Source organism: Camelus dromedarius, chromosome 9 (assembly GCF_036321535.1).
Source record: "Camelus dromedarius isolate mCamDro1 chromosome 9, mCamDro1.pat, whole genome shotgun sequence".
Lineage (NCBI taxonomy): Eukaryota > Metazoa > Chordata > Mammalia > Artiodactyla > Camelidae > Camelus > Camelus dromedarius.
The window spans coordinates 75792176-75808118 of NC_087444.1; the positions used below are offsets into that span (position 1 = coordinate 75792176).

The 15943-nt window shown below is 43.2% G+C and overlaps 1 protein-coding gene across 1 annotated transcript in view; it reads left to right on the top strand.

Moving 5' to 3' along the window:
• The window catches only part of LOC105092010 (zinc finger protein 268), a 42059-nt gene extending 26281 nt beyond the window's left edge, over positions 1–15778 (top strand). The window contains exons 7-12 of the mRNA XM_064490023.1: positions 2196–3137; positions 10024–10147; positions 10886–11067; positions 11635–11761; positions 12029–12121; positions 14212–15778. Of these exons, the coding sequence (XP_064346093.1) occupies positions 2196–3137; positions 10024–10147; positions 10886–11067; positions 11635–11761; positions 12029–12121; positions 14212–15545 (2802 nt within the window). The 3' untranslated portion in view covers positions 15546–15778. The remainder of the gene's footprint in view (positions 1–2195; positions 3138–10023; positions 10148–10885; positions 11068–11634; positions 11762–12028; positions 12122–14211) is intronic.
• The last annotated feature ends 165 nt before the right edge of the window (positions 15779–15943 follow it).

Consider the following 15943-nt stretch of genomic DNA (forward strand, 5'->3'; position numbering starts at 1 on the left):
TTATTTTTTATTTTCCCTTAGAAGTTTTTTTTTCCAATTCATATTTTTTATTGAAGCATAGTTGATTTACAAAGTTAGTTTCAGGTGTACAGCAAAGTGATTCAGTTATACATATACATATATATATATATATATGTATATGTATACTTTCTTTTTAGATTCTTTCCATTTTATGTTTTGACAAGAAATTGAATATAGTTCCCTGTGGTATACAGTAGGTCCTTGTTGTTTGTCTGTTTTAGATATAGTAATGTGTATCTGTTAATCCCAAACTCCTATTTTATCCCTTCCCCCCTTTCCCCTTTGGTAACCATAAGTTTGTTTTCTATGTCTGTGAGTGTCTATTTCTGTTTCATAAATAAGTTCATTTGTGTGTTTTTTTTTAAGATTCCACATATGAGTGATATCACATGTTATTTTTCTTTTGATTTTTGGCTTACTTCACTTAGAATGACTATCTTCTGGACGATCCATGTTGCTGCCAATGGCATTATTTTCTTCTTTTTTGTGGCTGAGTAATATTCCACTGTGTGTATGTATATGTCTGTATATAGACACACACACACACACCCCTTCTTCATCCAGTCATCTGTCGATGGACATCTAGGTCAAGACCTTGATTTTATTCCTAATGAGATGGGAAAAGATTTGGGAGTTTTGAGCAGAGGAGGCTTGATGTGATATAACTGATGCTGGAAGGATCCAGTTGGCTAATGTGTAGAAAACAGACAGAAGCCTGCAGGAGGGGAACAGGAAAGCCCGGTGGGAGGCTACTGCTGCAGTGCAAGAGAGAGCGATTGGCTTCACAAGGGTGGAAGGGGCAGATGTCGGTCCGAGTCTGGGTGTATCTATAAAGGAGAGCAAGTGGGATTGATCACTGAGGTGGAGATGGTGTGTGAGCGAGAGAAACAGATGAAGGGTGATGCTGAGAAGTTGTGTGGTGGTTAAAGAGCAGAGCAGAGCTGTTGTTTACTGGGGTGGAGATGCCAGGTGGAGAAGGAAATTGGGCTGGGAAACCAGGTCTGTTGTGGAGAGGGCAGGTTAGGGGTGCTCAGAGTTCTGTGCTGAATCATTACCTCTACTCCCCTCACGCCAGCCACAGCAGTGCATCCGTGGGGAGGCCTGTCTTCCTGCAGAATCAACCCCGATCTCCCTCCACCTCACTCCCACCCACCGGTGTTCACAACCTTCAGCTGTTTTCCTTGTGTCTGTCTCTGTCCTCTGAAATGCTTTTACCCAACTATAGCGAAGGTTCCGTGAACAGGAGGAACGTGATTGTGTACCTCCGACTCTGGCACCATTCCTGGTACACAAAAGTCATCAGTAAGGATCTGTGGAATGAATGAGTCTGTCCCTCACCAGTTTGGGTGAGGCGGTCCTCCAACCTGTGGTTTGCTGCTCACAGGAAATATCTTGCATTTTTAATCTCTGCATGATTTGCAAAGCCAATATTTAGAAAGTAGCCAAATCTGTATTTATTCATTGTGAATGACATAAACTTGCTTTTTAAAAAAAAAATTTTTTTAATGGACGTAACAGGCATTGAAGCCAGGACCTCATGCATGCTAAGCATGCGCTCTACCACTGAGCTATTTCTTTCCCTTTCAACTTGCCCCAACCTTGTTTTTTACACTAACTATTTTTCTTTTGCCTTGATTGTATTGTTTTTTCCAATGTGCAAGGGACATTTAAACATGAGTTCTATTTATACTCATAACATAAGGTTGTCACTAGAAAGACACCTTATATCAAGGTATTAAAAAAATTTATGCTTCTTTTCTTTCCTAGAAATCTGGAAAGTTGATGATCACCTGCTGGAGCACTTACAAAATGAGAGCATGGAGAAGAGACCAGAACAATGGCACGAACACCGTCCACTGGAAAATTCTGTTCTTCAGAGCGGAACTCATTTTCTGTTCAGGCAAAATCAAATGTTTGATTTACACAGAAAAAGTCTGAAATCACATTTAACTTTACTTCACCAGAGAAGGAGCTATGAGATGAACCCAGCTGAGGTTACTGGAGATGGGAAATCCTGTCTCCATGCCAACAGTGAACAGTTTCATACTGAAATTCAGTTTCCCAAAAGCCAGAAACTTATCAGCACTAAATCCCAATTCATCAGGAATCAGAAAACTCAAAAAATAGAGAGGCCTCACGTGTGCGGTGAATGTGGGAAAGCTTTCATCAAGAAGTCCTGGCTCACTGATCATCAGATAATTCATACTGGAGAGAAGCCCCATCGATGTAACCTGTGTGGGAAAGCCTTCTCCAGAAAGTTCATGCTCACCGAACATCAAAGAACCCACACAGGAGAAAAACCTTATGAATGCACGGAGTGTGGCAAAGCCTTTCTCAAGAAATCAAGGCTCAATATCCATCAGAAAACCCACACGGGAGAGAAACCATATGTATGCAGTGACTGTGGGAAAGGCTTCATCCAGAAGGGCAATCTCATTGTACATCAGCGGATTCACACAGGTGAGAAACCTTACATATGCACTGAATGTGGAAAAGGCTTCATCCAGAAGACATGCCTCATAGCCCATCAGAGATTTCACACAGGAAAGACTCCTTTTGTTTGTAGTCAATGTGGAAAATCCTGTTCCCAGAAGTCAGGTCTCATTAAACATCAAAGAATTCACACAGGAGAGAAACCCTTTGAATGCAGCGACTGTGGGAAAGCCTTCACAACAAAGCAAAAGCTCATTGTCCATCAAAGAACTCACACGGGAGAGAGACCCTATATCTGCAGTGAGTGTGGGAAAGCTTTTGCCTACATGTCTTGCCTGGTTAAACATAAGAGAATACACACAAGAGAGAAACGTGGAGATACAGTCAAGGTGGAAAGTCCTTCCACAGAGAGTCCCAGCTCCTCACAGACTAGTGAGCCCGTGCAGGAGAAAAACGTTAATACGGTGACAGTGCAGGTGCCTTCTGCGGCCCCTCAGACACCCGTAAACCTCAGCGAGCTCCTGGCAAACAGGAACATGGTCATAGTTGGACAGCCTGTGGCCAGATGTGCACCCGCAGGAGATAACAGAGGGTTTGCCCCGGACAGAAGCCTTATGAATGCAGTGAATGTGGTCGTGCCTTCAGTCGTCAATTATGTCTTATTTTATGTCACAGAAAACCAGTAGGAAGAGAAACTCAGAGCCCTACTATGTGTAAAAGATATAAATTATTGAGCAAACATTTCTAGCTCATATCATGGCTGCAAAGTCTATACTGAGAGACACTGTATAAATCTTGAGACTGGGAATCGTGCTAAATAAAAGGCATTGATGCAAAGGCATAATCTGAGGGCGACGCCAGCACACACACAGCAGTCGCTTTTTTGTGTCCGTTAAATGAAGGAAGCCTGAGTTCAACTAAGTGGAGGAAATAAGTAGGTGAAGTTTTTAAACATATAAACGTGGAAGGTTGTATGGACAAAAAGCCACAACAGGGCTCATATTGGATCAGCAGGATATGGGGCATGTATATATCACTTCAGTTTCCCCAGGCCAAGGTGAAGGATCCATTGAAAACTGGGATGTCTTCCTTAAACTTTTAGAAATGTAGGTTATGCAAAGGGACTTAGGTGGAGCCAGTTTGGGTCTTAGATCGAGTCAGTTTGTTGAGGTACTGAGTATCTGTGGGATGCTTCTTTTTCACTGGGTCCTGTTCTAGGAGTGAGGACACCGTAGTGACCAAGCCCATGGTCTCCTGGAGAGAGCTTTGAGGTAACTGGATTATCTTTCCACACCAGCTAATCTGGTAAGAGGATGTCAGTATGTACACCAGGTGAAACAGGTATTTTCTTAGTTTCTGGTTGCGGTAAAATAATACCATAGCCGAGGTAGCTTATAAAAACAAATTTATTTCTCACAGTCCTGGAAACTACAAAGTCCGAGATTAAGGTGCCAGCAGATTCAGTGTGTAACGCAGGCTGTTCACAGAAGATAGTCATTTTCATTGTGACCTCACACGGGAAAGGGCAGAGGTGCTCCTTCAGATGCCTTTTATAAAGGCACTAATCCCTTTCACGAGGACTCCATCCTCATCAGCCAGTCACCCCTCAAAGGCCTCACTTCTCAACCCCTTCATATTTTGGGTAAGGCTTCCAAGTACGAGTTTTGGGGGGCGTAAACATTCAGTCCATAGCAAATATGGAGTATTGGTTCAAGGGGGTACAAAAGTTTCTTGTTTAAGTGGTATATTATTTTGAGGGATGGCATGGACCACTCTTAATGGGCTTTAAGCACTTGAAGATACAAGTAAGTTTTTTTTTTAAATGCCCGTGTCTTATCTCCCCAAGTAGATTAAAAATTCCTTGATGAATTTTTTTTTTTTTTTGCTATTTAAATGTTAAAGCTTAGAAACAATTAGTTCCTTACTTGCACTAAATCATGTTTCAAGTGGTCAGCAGCCGTAGGTGACTAGAGGCTGCCACATCGGACAGCCCAGATAATGGAGCAGAACTCTGTAGCTAAGTACATGGCTGAAAAGTATCTCCTGAGAGAAATCGGTCCTTTCCATAATCCTAGAAAGTTACGTTGGCGAGCCCTGGTTTACATGATTTTAATATTTCCCAGCATGGAAAAATTAAGACATCATATATTGATTTCGAAGATGAATGAGCTAATGGGCTTATCAGAATATTCTGTCATTGAAGGCCGTGAGTCTTTGGAAGGCCATCCTGAAGAACACGGCTGTCTTCCCCAAACCATGTGTGGTTAGAGACGCGGTAACAGTATCAACTGGGCAGAGCAAAGCAAAAGGAGCCTCAGAATAAACAGAACAAGAATCTTAGTCTCTAAGAATGGAGAATACAGGAGATAGGAGGTGACATTCTTAAACGATGCAGTGGATTCAAAAATTCCAGCTTCTCTGTTACCTGCTGAATTGACCCATATGGTTTTTCCTCATTATTCCTTCTCCGTCCTGGGAGCTGGGCTCTTGGCTTCTCCCTCTCCAGAGTCCTTTCCTAACTATCCCGTAGTTATCCACCTACCCAAGTTATAAACAGTGAGTCCAGCTCGTAGGGAAGGAAATGGAAGTTTGACACTCTGTGGCCGTCTCAGAATTCAACCTTAAAAGCTGGGTTATTGGGCAATTCACTCCAGGTATATTTTAAAGCAGCAACACTGTGTTACACACTGAAGATAACATCAGTGAACAAAACAGGCAAAGGAACAGGCTTTCTGGATGTTACAGGATAGCAAGGGAGGGAGATAATAAAGGGATTATGTCAGGAAGTGATAAGTCCTTTGAAGAAAAATAAAGCCCAGTAACAGTAATTTATAATAATTTACTGGTAATAATGGGGGAAGTGCCCCCATACCGCTTCTCTGGATATAGTCTAAGCCAAGACTGAAGTGCTGAGGGGAGGCCCCCAATCATAGTATTTGTAACTAGAGAAATTCCAGCACTGTTTCCAATGACTGTATATGACAGGCTTCCTGCCTCGGATTTTCTGAGAAACTTAATGCAAATTTCCCAGTCCCATCCCACATCTCCTAAAGCAGAACCTCTGGGGCTGGAATCCAGCACTCAGCGTTTTTAACAATGGCCTGATGCACACCCAATTTTGACATTCTTTGCCCTAAATCCTGGATTACTGTATCCATCGTCGCCCTTGCGTTATGAGGATGGATTCAGGTTGTGCTTTTCCCACTGACTCCAGACCTTTACTGGACTCGCTTTTAGTGACCTATTCCAGTCACAACTTAGGCTCGCCCCGGCAGCCCTTTTCCCTAGTTGATGGCCAGCCCCACAGTGTACCAGTTTCTGGAAATCTTTTTGTTTTACAAAAGCACTATTTTATTTATTTATTTTTTTAAAATTTAAGTACAGTTACAATGTGTCAGTCTCTGGTGTACAGCACAATGTCCCAGTCATGCAGATATAAACATATATTTGATTTTCATATTTTTCCTATTAAAGGTTATTACAAGATATTGAACATAGTTCCCTGTGCTATATACAAAGGAAACTTTTTGAAATCTATTTTCATATATAGTGGCTAACATTTGTAAATCTCAAACTCCCAAATTTATCCCTTCCCATCGCCTTTCCCTAGTAACCATAAGATTGTTTACTAAGTCGGCGAGTCTCTTTGTTTTAAAAACAGCTTCCTGCAGCCTATTTTCCGGCAGGAATCTTTCCGTGGTGTCGTTTACCAGGTGTATTATCTTTTCTCTTTCTAGGAGTGCGTTCTCCAGTGCCTACCGACACCTCAACTGCTTCCCCGTTTGGAAACTGTTTTTTTGTTTGTTTGTTTGTTTGTTTTAATACAAAGCGGATAATATACGCCGCGGCCATGTTACTTCTCTGTTTAGCCCACCGAAAGCATCTTACTCTGCACCATGTTTGCCTTGCGAGGCTTGAGACTGAAATTTTACCTGTTTTCTGCAAGAGTCCCAGCGCCAGCAAATGAGATAACTTCAGGGGCTTCTCACCTGCCCGGCCATCTCTGGCTCCTGGTCCCCAAACCCGCCCTCTTTGCCTTCTGTACGTCAGGTGTCTCAACATGGCCGCCCCCAGGTAGCAGCGACCTGGGCGCGGACATATTGCCTCCCCAAGGACACACCGGAAATCCGGTCTCCGCGTTTCCTCAAACACCGCAGGTCCACTTCGGCCGCCGTAGACAGAGGTGGACTGGTCTAGAAATCCAAGCAGTTCACGGAAGTACGACGTTTAGGGTTCTAGTCGGTCTGGGGAAAATTAGGTCAGTGTGTGGTTTTGTCTCTGGATTTTTTTTTTTCCTTTGGTCCCACTGGTGGTTTTGTTCTACCCAGGGTGCCGAGTGGACGTGGAGCAATCTGGACCCGTGGGATTATTGCCGGGGGCGGAGGGAGAGGGTAGAACCGTCTAGACGAAGGTATTTAACGGGAAACCAGGTGGGAACCGGATATGAGGGATTTGAGGGGAACCAGACGCGGGTTTTGTCTGTGGTTGGGACGTGGGGTGTCTTGGGAGTCAGTACGATGAAGAGTCTCAAGATCAGTGCCCTTGTCACAGTTGTCAGGGTGTGGGCTTCTGCAGGTCGCGCCGCTTGCAGGGCTTGCAGGGCTTGCAGGTGGCATTTACGATGATCGCAGTGTATGGTTCAGGTTGGGGGTTTCATTTGGGACTCAGTGGTTTGGGGACCGGGGTGGTCACATGTGAGTGTCTGGGCCGGGTTTCGGATTAATAAGGAAGTGTGTACTCGGTGTCTGCCGTATAAAGAGGCTTCTGAGGGCTGAAGCTTTGTACGCCCAGGACCCCTGGCTGGAGGTTGGGATAAAGTTCCAACTTCGGCTGCTGGAACAGAAGGCGGTACAGCCCAGGGCAGGAGTTCAAAACCATCTGATTTTTAGCTTTTAATCAAAGATTTGGCTCGACTGAGAGACTAAACCAGCAACACCTATCTGTTTTGTATCGTCTGTGCCGCTTTCGCGCTACAAAGGCAGAATATAGTCGTGACGGAGACACTTTGGTCCCCAGAGTCGAAAGTCTATGTCTGTTCTCTTTGCAGGAAATGTTTGCCACTCACTTGCTAATATGTAGAAACGAGCACTGTTAACTTACTTCCCTGACATATTTGAACACTTTGTTCTTTGCTGACAGAATCTCCATTTGGTTTAATTATCTATCCGTCTGGCAAGTTGACCCATATCCCAGTTTATTAGTAAGTCCTGGTTGGTCTTAGACAATCATGTGATTCGAGTTCCCGTTGCTAGTGATTGAATTAGTGCTAAGAAATGAGCCTAGGTGCCTGGGCCGTTTTAGCCAGCTCTATATGTAAAAATCTGCTTTGGGGTTTCTGGTGCAGTCTTAGCCTTCTCTCTTTTAAATAAGCAATTCCTTGAATCTCTTTTTCCATATTGATAGTGGTATTGATGAAAATGTTCGGTCCTTGTATATGCATGTATAACTGAATCACTCTATGCTGTATATCATAAACTAACATAACATTGTAAATCAACTATTCATCTATTTAAAAATGTGTAAAACAAAAACAAACAAAGAAGAAAATGTTCGATCCTACTTTCTAGTGTTTATAACTCATTCTTATTTTAGTGCATTGGCTCAACTCTGCAGTACAAAGTTGAAAAGTAGGGATGATATTGAACATCTTTGTCTTGTTGCCTGCTCATAAATTCACCTGCTGTCTTGTCTGAAATTGACATGTTTTCAGGAGGATAAATCTAGGATTTCAGATTTAAGGACATAAAGATATTCATGGTGCTGGTTCAGATCAAAAAAGCCCATATTTTATCTGAGTCATGTCTCCCATTAATTCCTTATATCCTTTATTTGAACCTTCTCCTTTGACTCTAAATATGTATGCTTACTGGCCTTTTCAAATAACAGCTTTTAGTATTTTTGAGCTCTTCCATTTCTTTGTTAATTTAAAAGATCTGCAAATTAGTATAAAAGAAATATGTTCATTTATATAGACAGTCCCCAGGTCAAGATACAGAACACTGCCAGCACCCCAGTAGTGTTCTGTAAGCCTCTTCCCAGTTATATTACATCCTCACTCCCAGAGGTAAATACTATCCTGTCTGAATAGCAAGCAATTTCGGGCTTTTCTTTATGGTTTTATAATATAATTAATCATTTTCTGATCATTATAGTTTATTTAGTTTTGCCTGTTTTCAGTTGTGCATCAGTGTAACTTTACATCATGCATTTTTTAATGTCAGACTTCTTTTGCCCAGTATTTGTGAAACTCATTCATGCTTTTGCACATAGGTGTATTTTTTTCCCTCTGTAACAAGGGTCGGGCACATGTATTATGTAAATATTCGCACAGTAAATAGTTTGGGATTTGCAAGCCACATACACTGCTGCTTTTTTGGTTTTTTTGCCTGATAGAGTCCCAGATCTGTTTTACCTTTATTTTATTTACTTATTTATTTTTAAAACTGAGTACAATCCTTTAAAGTGTAGTTGGTTTATGATGTGTTAATTTCTGGTGTACACTATAGTGATTCAGATATACATATATATACACATATATACGTATATTCTTTTTTATGTTCTTTTCCATTATAAGTTATTACAAAGTACTGAACATAGTCCCTGTGCTGTGCAGTAGGACCTTGTTGTTTATTCACATATATTTCTTTTTGTTTATTTATTTACTTGGTTTACACTCTTTAAAAATTTTTTTTTGGGGGGTGGGTAATTAGGTCTGTTTATTTATTTATTAATAATGAGGTACCGGGGATTGAACTCAGGACCTCATGCATACTAAGCAGGCGCTCTGCCACTGAGCTATAACCTCCCTCCATATACTTCTTTATTTGTTTTACAATCCCTTTATTTTTAGGAGAGTTGCTTTTATTTGTTTTTTATTTTGCAATTTAAAAGTATTTTCCTTTTTTTTGATTTACAATGTATTCATTTCTGGTGTACAGCATAGTGATTCAGTTGTGTGTATACACACACACACACACACACACACACACACACATTCTTTTTCATTCCAGGTTACTACAAGCCATTGAATATAGTTCCCTGGGCTGTGCAGTAGAACCTTGTTGTTTACCTATCCACATATACTTCTTTATTTTTTACAATTCTCCCAAAATGTAAAAAGCCTTCTTAACGTGCAAGCTGAGCAAAGACTGTAATTTTTCCATAGCATTCCATTGTTTGAGTATATGGTTTTTATACTGTTTATTAAACTTGTATTGTTTGCAGTTTGGTTAATTATGAATAATACTGCTGTGAAAATTTGTGTCCACGTCCTCTTGTCCAAATATGCTCGTATTTTTTAAGGTGTGTATATCTCAGATGCATGCTTCAGAGTGGAGTGGCTCCTGAGTTTGTAGACGTGTGGCTGTAAAGGGAGAGTGGCGCTCCCGTTCAGGGCGTGGAGGCTCCTCCATGCTTCACACACACCCTGTCCCAGGCATCTCTTCCATCTGGCTGTTCCTGAGTTATAATAAGTAAATATAGTCAGGAAAATGTTTCTCTGAGTTCTTTGAGCTGCTCTGGTAAATTAATCAGTCCAAGGATTTAGGGGGGAGTCATTGGAACCTGTGATCCGTGGCCAGTAGGTCAGAAGCACAAGTGACAAGCTGGACTTATGTTCGCACAGGAAGTAGGAGGTGGGGACCAGTCTTGGAGGATGGAGCGGTTAACTTGCGGGATCTGGTTTTATCTCCAGGTAGGTAGTGTCAGAGCTGAGGAGGACTGCAGGACACCCAGCTGGGGGTGTAGAATTGTTTGGTGGTGTGTTAAAAACACACACACACATATTCCAACTCAGAATCATACCTTCTTTTGGATGAGTTTCTTATTATCACATTTCCCTTTTCTGTTAACACCACAAATAATGTACTTTTAAGAAAATTACTAGCACCTCATTTTCATTTGCCACCTACTAATTTATGTACTATTAATTTGTATTTTAATTTTTTATGTATTTAAAACCTCCTAAGATATTATCATCATTGCTCAGAAGACAACGCCTCTGGTTTGCCCAGTACATTGGTTTTCAAACTGAAGTGTGTGTACCTGCAGGGCATACACAAACGTTTAAAGAGGTACCTGAGCGCATAGGGTTTAAAGGAAAACAGCGCCCAGCTCCCCTCCTTCCAGATGGTCCCTTTGTGTGACTGAGCTGCCTGAGGTTCTCCTGCTCCCGAGGCTGCTGGGATGGGTCTCAGTTACCCCATGTCCTTTGACAGCCACCCCACTTCAGCTTCACGGAGTAAAGGAACACCCCCACCGCGGTCAGAGTCTTAGGCTTTTTGGCCGGAGGTATAAAATCTTCTGGGACACCAAGGTAAGGGACACTTAGTGATGCTGTGGGCATTGGGTTCAGGTGAGTTTCAGGAGCAGCGGTAGCGTCTGGGCCCAGAGGAAATGTATGTGCAGCTTGAATTTTCTCCTCAACCCACAGGTCCTGCCTCCCCAGGAGCAAAAGCATCAGTTGAAGAGGAAGACTGTATAGCATTTCTGGGGACATGCTCAATTAAAGACAGATTTCAGAACAGAAATTCAGAGCAGATCCAGGAGACACAAGGACAGAGTCCCCCTGTCGCCAGCCATTTCGGAGAACTGAAGGAAATGATCCAGGCCCAGGTGACCTGTGGTTTGTTTTCTTCTCCCCTTTGTTCCCTGATGCATTTGTAGGTGCCTATACAAATCACTTCCATTAATCTGCAAGTATAAATGTGTGTATCTTTTGTCTGTCGTGTGTATATGTGAATGTTGTGTTTCTAGATTAACAAGATTTAACTTCTACACATTATAGAAACTTCTAACTGGACAAATGGATGGATGGGTGACTCACCATTAGAGAATATTTTGCTAGACATTTGCTTCTTCAATGATATATTGAAATCAAAACCCTACTAGAGGTGGAGGGTACAGCTCAGTGGTAGAGTGCCTGTTTAGCATGCATGAGGTCCTGGGTTCAGTCCCTAGTACCTCCATTAAAAATGAGTAAATAAACCTAATTACCTCCCCCCAAAAATAAAATAAAAAAAAATTATTCCTAACCACAAAAAAAACCCAAAAATAAAATTTAAAAAATACCTACTAGATATCTTGATGCAGCCTATAAAGTGGAAATGAGCTGAAACACGTGAACATTTCTTCCATATCATGAAAAGGGCATCACTGCATTAAATTCCACTGCTATTACAGGAATCCCTGACATTTGACGATGTGGCCGTGGACTTCACGTGGGAGGAGTGGCAGCTCCTGTCCCCGGACCAGAAGGCCCTATACCGGGACGTGATGCTGGAGAACTACAGCCACCTGGTGTCCGTGGGTGAGGACGCTCCCCGGGTCACTCGGAGGGGCCGCAGTCAGTCGCCTTTCCTTTCTCAGCGTCTGGGAGCTCTGGAGCGTCTGGTGCTCCGACGCGGTAGATTCTCGGGCCCACAAGAAGTGTGTGTATTCTCCCTTCTCCTGAGAGAAGAGCCTGTACTTTGCAGGCTGTGGCATCGTTCAGTCCTCACAGGTCGCGTTCTGCTGTCTTCACAGACCCCACGTCCAACTCAGTGGGTCTGCGTCTTCTCTCATTTTCCATGAACAGGGTATGAAGCCAGCACGCCAGACGTACTCTCCAGGTTGGGTCAAGGAGAAGCCTGGACAATAGAAGATGAAGTCCCCTGTGGAACCCGTTCAGGTGAGCGTGAGACCGGCCAGGCGACAAGCCGTGGAAAGGACACTCTGGTTGGTCCGAGCGGAGTCACAGTTGTCAGGGAGGTTGGGACGGGTAAGCAGGGCCTCCATGCATCTCTCCTGTTGTAAGACCTCTTTTTGTAAAAGCTTTTTTTGCAGGGGAGGCAATTTGATTGATTGATTGATTTTTAACAGAGGTCCTGGACCTCGTGCATGCTAAGCACAGGCCCTGCCACTGAGCCATGCCCTCCCCCTCCCAAGACCTCTTTCTCTTTGTAGGCTTTTAGAGAGACATATGTCCCTTCTTAGAGAAGACACTGTCTCTTCTGGGATCTGTTTTTTCTTTATTTTACCCACCTCCTGATTTCTTGTTTGCACAGTTTTCTTTTCCCTGGGTCCTCAAATCCCTCCCTTCTGTATACTCTCCCCTCCCTTGCTGTGAAATTGCACCTGCCGAGGCCTCTCTCCAGAGACAAAACTGAGTTCCTCCCTGTCCTCTAAGCACTGCACCTTTCCACTCTCAGTTCCAGCCTACACCTCATCATAACTCTTGCTAAGTTCGAATTCATTCCTTTGTGTATTTACTAATTTTGAACTTTTTTCTCATTCATTATAGACAGTACCGTTGTATTTACTTCTGGAAAGCTTTCTCCCCCCCCGCCCCCCATATTCTGGTATCATTAAGTCCCAGTTAACTGCGTTACCTGTCACATGACAGGAAATTCTTCTTTCCGTAATCTCTGTGATACGTCCTCTTGCTCAGAGGGATTCCTACCTTCTTGCCTAAACCTCCCAGTCTGTTCCATACGTGTGATTGCGTCCTTGATTCATTCCTCTAGGAATTATTTTTTCGGTAGTCTAGTGTATGCTGGAAGGTAACAGCAGTTGAAAAAACAAATAGACCAAGAACTTTCATTCTAAGAGGAAGAGACATAAAATTAATCAAAATAAAAAAAACAAAAAACGTGTAGCGGGTGAAAAGTGCTGTGGTGAAATTAAGTTGCATAAGGGAACAGTAGGGGCTGAGGCACCTCTTTTAGGAAAGGGAATGTCTCCAAGGTGTCGTTTGCAAGTTAGAGGTGCTCTGGGTTCTCTGCTGTGTCCTTTTCCTAATGTCCCTTGCGTCACCCACAGCAGTGCATCCGTGGGGAGGCCTGTCTTCCTCCAGAATGAACCCCAATTCGTCCACCTCTCTCCCTTTCCATTGCTCCCTCCCACCAGTGCTCACAGCTTCCAGCTGTTTTCCCTGCATCTGTCCCTGCCCTTTCAACTGGGTTTTAAAAAAGAATGAAATAATGCCATTTACAGCAACATGGGTGGACCTAGAGGTGGTCATACTAAGTGAAGTAAGTCAGACAGAGGAAGACAGATATCATCTCTCTTATATGTGGAATCTAAGAAAACTAAAGAAGTGAACTTACATACAAAATGGAAACAGACTCACAGATACAGAGAACAAATTTACGGCTACCTAACGGGGAAAGGAGGGAGGGATTAATTAGAAGTTTGGGATAAGCAGATACAAACTACTATGTATGAAATAGATAAACAGCAAGGACTTACTGCAGAGCACAGGGAACTGTATTCACTATCTTGTAATAACCTATAATGGAAAAGAATCTGAAAAAGTAGAACTGAATCACTATGCTGTACACGTGAGACTAACACAACATTGTGCATCAGGTATACTTCAATAAAAAATCAATCAGTGGTTTTAGCAAACCATAGTGCAGGCTGCAGGCGCTGGGGGAGTGTGTTTGTGAGTTCCCAAGACTAGCATCATTCCGGGAAAGGAAGTCATCTGTAAGGGTTTGGGGAATGAGTGGGTCTGTCCCTTACCAGTTCGGGTGAGGCAGTCCTGCAAGCTGTGCTCTGCTGCTCACAGGAAATCGTATTTAGAAAGTAGCCAGATATGTATTTATTCATTATGACTGTTTTTCTCTGACGTACAAAGAACATCAAACATGGAGTTTTATTTACACTCATACCATAAGGTCGTCACTAGAAAGACACCTCACATCAAAGTGTTTTTAAAGATAAACCTTTATTCCAAATCAGGATGTTGGAAGAATTCACTCTTCTTTTCTTTCCTAGGAACCTGGAAAGTTGACAATCACCTGTGGGAGCACTTGCAAAATGAGAGCACGGAGAAGAGACCAGAACAGTGGCACGAACACCGTCCACTGGAAAATTCTGTTCTTCAGAGCGGAACTCATTTTCTGTTCAGGCAAAATCAAATGTTTGATTTACACAGAAAAAGTCTGAAATCACATTTAACTTTTCTTCACCAGAGCAGGAGCTACAAGATAAAGAACCCAGATGAGGTTACTGGAGATGGGAAATCCTGTCTCCATGCCAACAGTGAACAGTTTCATACTGAAATTCAGTTCCCCGAAAGCCAGAAATTTATCAGCGCTAAGCCCCAGTGCATCAGGCATCAGGAAACTCAAAAAATCAAGAAGCCTCACGTGTGTGGTGAATGTGGGAAAGCTTTCATCAAGAAGTCCTGGCTCACTGATCACCAGAATCTCCATACGGGAGAGAAGCCCCATCGATGTAACCTGTGTGGGAAAGCCTTCTTCAGAAAGTTCAAGCTCACCGAACATCAAAGAACCCACACAGGAGAAAAGCCTTATGAATGCACGGAGTGTGGCAAAGCCTTTCTCAAGAAATCAGGGCTCAATGTACATCAGAAAACCCACACGGGAGAGAAACCATTTATATGCAGTGAGTGTGGAAAGGGCTTCATCCAGAAGGGCAATCTCATGGTACACCTGCGGATTCACACGGGCGAGAAACCTTACACATGCACTGAATGTGGAAAAGGCTTCAGCCAGAAGACATGCCTCACAGCCCATCAGAGATTTCACACGGGAACAACCCCCTTCGTGTGCGGTGAATGCGGGAAGACGCTCTCTCAGAAGACAGGTCTCATTAAGCATCAGCGGACTCACACAGGAGAGAAACCCTTTGAATGCAGCGACTGCGGGAAAGCCTTTATCGAGAAGCCCCAGCTCGTTATACATCAGAGAATTCACACGGGGGAGAAACCCTATAGCTGCAGTGAGTGTGGGAAATCGTTCAGAGGGAAGTCAGTCCTCAACAAACATCAGAAAACGCACACAGTCAAGGTGGGACACCCTCCCTCGGAGAGTCACAGGTCATCCCAGAGCAGTGTGGTGCTCCAAGAGAAAAACCTTAATACGGTGACAGTGCAGGTGCCTTCTGTGGCCGCTCAGACACCCGTAAACCTCAGCGAGCTCCTGGCGAACAGGAATGTAGTCATAGTGGGACAGCCTGTGGCCAGATGTGCACCCACAGGAGATAACAGAGGGTTTGCCCCGGAGAGAAGCCTTATGAATGCAGTGAATGTGGTGGTGCCTTCAGTCGTCAATTATATTTTATTTTATGTCACCGAAAACCAGTAGGAAAAAAGTCAGACAGTCTAGAGGAAAAGCGTTGAGTGAAAATTTCTAGCTCTTATCGTGGCTGAGGAGTGTGTACTGAGAGAGGCTGTGTAAATGCTGGGACTGGGAACGTGTGACACATGCATCCTTTTAAATGTGTGCATTGATACAGAGGCGTAATCTGATGTTAACCCCAACACACACAACATCAATTGCTCTGTTGTGTCAAATAAATGAAGCCTGCGTTCAACTAAGTAGAGGAAACAAATAGGTGAAGTTTTTAAACGTATAAATATGTGGAAGGTTGTTATGAACAAAAAGCCACAACAGGGCTAATACGGGACCAGTGGGCTCCGGGGCGTGTATGTGTCACTTCCATTTCCCCAGGCCAGGTGAAGGGTTTGTTGAAAACTGGGATG